The sequence below is a fragment of the Puntigrus tetrazona genome, unplaced genomic scaffold (assembly GCF_018831695.1).
Source record: "Puntigrus tetrazona isolate hp1 unplaced genomic scaffold, ASM1883169v1 S000000283, whole genome shotgun sequence".
NCBI classification, from domain to species: domain Eukaryota; kingdom Metazoa; phylum Chordata; class Actinopteri; order Cypriniformes; family Cyprinidae; genus Puntigrus; species Puntigrus tetrazona.
In genome coordinates this window covers 1,739,001-1,745,000 of record NW_025047944.1, presented here as the reverse complement: position 1 = coordinate 1,745,000, position 6,000 = coordinate 1,739,001, and the positions used below count along the sequence as shown (strand labels likewise).

Here is a 6,000-nt window from a genome sequence, read left to right as displayed (position 1 = left end):
GGTAGGAGTCTATGTGAGTGTGTGTCCGTGTCGTTGTGATGTGATGTAGTGTAATGTAATGTAGCTGTACTCTGAGCTAATTCCAGCGGGACCGAAGAGAGCGAGCACTGGAGTGAGTGTAATGAGAAAATAAAGGTCCTGTTCTTCCTGTCCTGAAGCATTACTGCAGCCATTACCTGATACACACACACACACACACCCGGCCTTGAGAGAGCCATTAACACACACACACACACACACACACACACACACACACACAGGAAGTGCTGATTCCCAGGAACATCAGCCTCACGATGGAAAAACACTCAAACACATTTAGACCTGCCTGACGTGTCAGGATTCTTCATGTTTGTTTATGGTGTGTCATAGTTCTGTCTGTTTCGATGCAAGTCGATTAGAGATTTTACTGAAAATAGCAGTCATCCATCATATGATTTAAAAATATTATACATGCTCTTAGGCTGATGATACTGGGGAACCGGTCAGCCAGGTGAGACAGAGCTGATTATCCCAAGACTGATCTCAATTATCCAGATAGAAATGTATTACTCATTCTTAATTGAAAATGACATTTGAGCAAAATTGTTAAAAACTATCGCCCAGTGGATCATCAGCCTTAATATTGATGTATAAAACAGTACATTAACAATTTAAATAAATATCTTTTAAATGACAAAAATAAATATTTATTGTATGTAAATATTTTGAAATGCTCTATACATATTTTATGCATTGAAATGTTTTAATGCATTTTTAAATATGAATATTTCTACTGACATGTACTTTACATATTTAAATATGATGTTATAATTCTATAAGTGTGTGTGTGTGTTTGATTAGGGTTGTGTGTGGTATTGCTGTCAATGTTAAGCTGATTAAAGTTAAATTGTTAACAATTACATTAATTGAATAGTCATGAGTGTGTATCAGTGATCAGTGTGTGTGTGTGTGTGTGTGTGTGTGTGTGTGTGTTTCAGACAGCGCAGGGCGGAGGTCACCGGACGCTGCTCTACGGTCACGCAGTCTTACTGAGACACTCCTACAGTGGGATGGTGTGTGTTCCTCTGACGACACGTCTCTGTGTGTGTGTGTGTGTGTGTGTGTGTGTGTTATGATATTCACGTGTCAATGTGTTTCTCTCTCTAGTATCTGTGCTGTCTCTCTACGGCTCGCTCGTCCACTGATAAACTGGCGTTTGATGTGGGGCTTCAGGAAGACACCACAGGTGATGTCACTTCCTGTTTACATTCCCTGATTGAATGTTTGCCAGAAACATGAGCTGCTCACATTTCACCCCAAAATCAGAAAACAGATAAAGACAATGAGAATGAATCCTGCTCTCAGGACCAATAAGGAGAAGTGCATTGTGATGTTATTTTCATGATCCTTATTCTGTTTACTGCAATGCAGAGTCATTTTGGTATAATTGAGATGCCTGTGTGTGTGTGTGTCTGTGTGTGTGTGTGTCTGTGTGTGTGTGTGTCTGTGTCTGTGTGTGTGTGTGCCTGTGTGTGTCTGTGTCTGTGTGTGTGTGTGTGTGTGTGTGTGCCTGTGCCTGTGTGTGTGTGTGTGTGTGTGTGTGCCTGTGTGTGTGTGTGTGTGTCTGTGTGTGTGTATGTGTGTCTGTGTGCTTGTCTGTGTTTGCGTGCCCGTGTGTGTGTGTATATGTGTGTGTGTGTGTGTGTGTGTGCCCGTGTGTGTTTGCGTGCCCGTGTGTGTGTGTATGTGTGTGTGTGTGTTTGCGTGGCTGTGTGTGTGTATATGTGTGTGTGTGTTTGCGTGCCCGTGTGTGTGTGTGTGTGTGTGTGTTTGCGTGCCCATGTGTGTGTGTGTGTGTGTGTGTGTGCCCGTGTGTGTGCAGGTGAGGCGTGCTGGTGGACCATCCACCCGGCGTCCAAGCAGAGGTCAGAGGGTGAGAAGGTGCGAGTGGGTGATGACCTCATCCTGGTCAGCGTGTCGTCTGAACGATACCTGGTGAGTTTTCCCGGAATCAGCAGATCAGCTCAAACTCACCAAAAACCCGCTGATGCGTCTGAATCTGTGTGTTCCAGCACCTGTCGTATGGGAACAGCAGCTTGCACGTGGACGCAGCTTTCCAGCAGACTCTGTGGAGCGTGGCTCCGATCTGCTCCGGCAGTGAAGTGGCTCAGGGTGAGTTTGACACGCTTAAGTCACGCTACCTTCCACTTCCTGTGCATTCACTCAGCACCGCGTGTTTCAGGCTTCCTGATTGGTGGAGATGTCCTGCGGCTGCTGCACGGTCACATGGACGAGTGCTTGACCGTCCCGTCAGGAGAACACGGAGAGGAACAGCGCAGGTCAGGGTTCATCTACCTTCTGATCCCTTCACTGATATAAGACTAGATCGTGAAAAAACATCAAATCTGTCGTCGGGTTTTTCCAAAGATGGCTGTCAGATTGTCTGGAAAACTAAATTTGAACTTTGTACTTAAATATTATCAACATTCAAATTTAAAAGGCATAATTTCAGTTAAGGGAAAAAAACAAGTTCAGCATCGACTTCAAGATTTTATTGTTTGTTTTTAAAGCTTTACATGATTTGTCTCCAATCTACATTTCCAATCTCTCAGAGCCTTTCTCTTCAATCAGGTCACTAACTTTGTTGCCGGTTACTCCTCGGTCTTTCTCAGTAGCGGGTCCTATATATGCCCTTTATATTTGGCTCCATCTGTGGAGATCTTTAAGACTTATCTGTTTAGTTTGGCTTTTGAAGTAGGGAATCTTTAACCTTTATTGTTTTCTATATAAATGTTGTATATGTATGTAAATTGTTACGCCTAGCTGACTTTTATTTTATATTGTGAAGTAGGTTGTGTTTAAATGTGCTGTATAAATGAGGGTTAGGTTGAAAGTATAGTGCTATGTTGTAGGGCATGTCTAATTTGTCCAGTTCTTGTTGTTTTACTGATTTTAGTAGTTAAGCTAGTCGTTTCTGCTGGGCTATAGAAATCCTTTAAAGTAAGCTTTTTAGTAAGTAAAGTAACTTTTTTTTGCTGATTTGGGAAATGACCGGATCCGTGACTCAGCATCTGTATGTATCTGTAAGTTTAGTCATGGTCAGTGTGGTTGACCACCGCTGGTGTAGATGATGTGGAGATGATGTGATGTGTGTATCTGCTTCTTCGTGGTTCTCTGCTGTGTGTTGAGGTTGATTAAACACTCTCGATGCGGTCATCTTCTGTGGCTGGATGTCATTGGTGTCTTTTTGAGGAGAGCTGGACATATATTGGTGCTTGTATCTGAAGGGCCTGCATCAAAGTAAGAGTTTGATGTTCTGTATAGGTTATGATGAGAAGACCTAACACCTTGCCTGTAACATCCCAGTTCCTCCTGAAGCTAAAGTAGGACGTTCTTCAGTCTCTCGGGTCTCGTCGTGAGGTTCCTCTGCGAGACAGAATGAGATCTGTATGTGTGCTGCTGTAATTACAGAAACACCTGTCCTCTGTGGGACATCAGGCCCTGTTCCTGTTCAACCCAGAAAAACCAGATCCTCCTAAAATCATTCGGCAGACACTTAATCATTAAAAATAACATGAAAGCTAAACACAGTCTGGAGCTTCTGGGGTGATTATGAGAGTATATATTGTCATTATGAGAGCGTATGTTATGATGATAAGTAGGGAAGGGAATCAAAACCAATGCAAATCCAGAAACTTAAGGTCAGGAATTGGATACTTGTTGTAAAAATGAACATTTCAGTTAATTCTTGTGAGCACATCTTTTTTAGGAGGGGAAAAAGGGGCTGTTAAAGTGTATTTGTCTTTGAATCATTCACTTAAAACTGATTCATCCAGTAATGAAACAAGTCATTGAATCATTCAATTCCTCAAATCCATGAGATTTTGGTCAGGTTTTTTTATTTTCTTCAGAATTGTGAGAGAACTACAACCTCCAGAATCGCGCCACTCTGTTTTTCAAACAAAATAAAGTCAAAATAAAGTTTGCTCATGCTTTTCAACAGCAATTAAATGTTTAGCAAAAATAGACACAGAATAAATATGATAGATATCTAAATCTTTGACTTAATTTCTTTAAACCACATTGGAACTGAAACTGGGAATCGATGAGAATCCAATTGGAATTGATCAAATTGAAACGATACTCAACCGAACTCGCATTACATTCGGTCAGTTCCTGTATTCCCTGGGAGTCGAACCCAAGGCCGGGGCGTTGCTGTTTCAGCTACAATGGTATGAGTTCACATATAAAGCTGAAGTCTGTTCTTCTCAGGGTTTGAGTTTGTCTTTATCCATGTTTCTCGTCAGCGGTGGCCTTGAGCGTGTCACGTCTGCCTCTGAATGCATGAATTCAAAGAACATCTCTCTCTATCCATCCGTCTCTTTTAACTCGAATAAGAGATGTTCTTGCATGAGTGTTACGCAAGTGTGTGTTGTGAGGAGCGCTGAATTGTGTGGCCGTGTGTGTGTGTGTGTGTCCTTCTCTCTGGTTGGTGTGTAAAGCAGCGCACGTCTTGTTCAAGACGCTGACTGTGATCCTCTGCAGTTTTGGGGTCAGATGCAGACCGTCGGGACGAGGTGTCTTATTAATCGTTTTGTATATTTTATATATTTTTGATCCACGTCTACAGCCTGAGCTCCGCTTCTCAACCTTCGGCTGCCTTTGAGACTCTCACACAGTGTTTGTTTTGTGCTGCACAGGAAGTGATGTCATTTTTAGCCTCACTTCTTTGCACTGCAACCCTTTGTGCTGTGCCTCAGTGTCAGATATGAAGGAACAAATTTAGATTTTCAAGTACATTTCGGGACAACATATACAGTGTTGTGAGTCTATAAAATAAAACCGACTGATATGTTGTTTTTTCCTCCTCTAGGACGGTGCACTACGAGGGCGGAGCCGTGTCGATCCACGCCAGATCTCTCTGGAGGCTGGAGACGCTTCGAGTGGCGTGAGTGAATGAGCTTTTCTCTGTCTGTGCTGATTCTCGCTCTCACGGTGCTTCAGCGCTCACGAGGAACCCTCGAAGACACGAGAGCACCAGAAACGAGATGTGTGCTGTGTTCAACCTGTCCTGCTCGGGGAGGAAAGTGCTGTAAAACGTGTCTCACGGAGTGAAATGCATCAATGAAACAAATGCATTAGCTTGCCTTTATATTTCAGTTTATTTTTATCGGTCTCTTTTAAAAATATCGTAAAGCATGAATGCAATTTTCTGTATGAATTTTTTGCATAATTCAGCATCATTGTTCCAGTCTTCAGTGTCTCATGGTTCTTCAGAAAGTAGTTCTGTTCACACACTTGAACATGAGGTGAATGTCACAGAAGGCTCTTTCCTGAGGTTCCCATCATGCCGCAGTGCTGATGTCACCTCAGATGCGTTCCTTCACGTTTGACCCCTCTGGCAGCGGCCAGGTTTGCGTTCCCACGAAGCCTTTAATTACACACTGCAGGACGTCAGCCCTTCACAGACTAAAAATAATCCAGGACGCTGAAGTTGGAGCGTTTTATCAAAGTGGCATTTTGGGGTTGGGGCCAAATACTGGAGCAGGAGCCCAACACAGTTTACTTTCTGCTTTTGAATTACAAATCAACGTCTAGTAACGGTAGATCGCACGTCAAGTGTTATGAAGCCGCAGTGCATTGTGGGTGAGCTGAAGCCTGTGCTCTGGCTGTGTGCAGGTGGAGCGGCAGTCACATCCGCTGGGGTCAGCCGTTTCGGTTGCGTCACGTGACCACCGGGAAGTATCTCAGCATGATGGACGATCAAGGGCTGCTGCTAATGGACAAGGAGAAAGCAGACGTCAAATCCACGGCTTTCTGCTTCCGTTCCTCAAAAGTGAGACTGAGCTGAAGCGCCTCAAGCGCTCCTCGTTAGATCAGTTCAACATAAGTTGATTCAGTTCCTGCATTTGATCTAAAAAAAACAGGATAGTGCCTTGGCCAGAATTAATACGCTTTTTTAAATGATTTATATTTCATCGGAGTATGCTGTTAAAGTGTGATTAAACAGTGATTAATAAC

The 6,000-nt window shown here is 43.2% G+C and overlaps 1 protein-coding gene across 1 annotated transcript in view; it reads left to right on the top strand.

The window, feature by feature from the left end:
• The window catches only part of ryr2a (ryanodine receptor 2a (cardiac)), a 103,595-nt gene that overhangs the window by 25,421 nt on the left and 72,174 nt on the right, over nucleotides 1-6,000 (top strand). The window contains 8 exon segments of the mRNA XM_043231202.1: nucleotide 1; nucleotides 978-1,052; nucleotides 1,147-1,225; nucleotides 1,862-1,974; nucleotides 2,052-2,151; nucleotides 2,222-2,318; nucleotides 4,853-4,927; nucleotides 5,659-5,815. The exon segment at nucleotide 1 is cut by the window's left edge and continues 14 nt beyond it. Coding sequence (XP_043087137.1) covers nucleotide 1; nucleotides 978-1,052; nucleotides 1,147-1,225; nucleotides 1,862-1,974; nucleotides 2,052-2,151; nucleotides 2,222-2,318; nucleotides 4,853-4,927; nucleotides 5,659-5,815 — 697 coding nt within the window.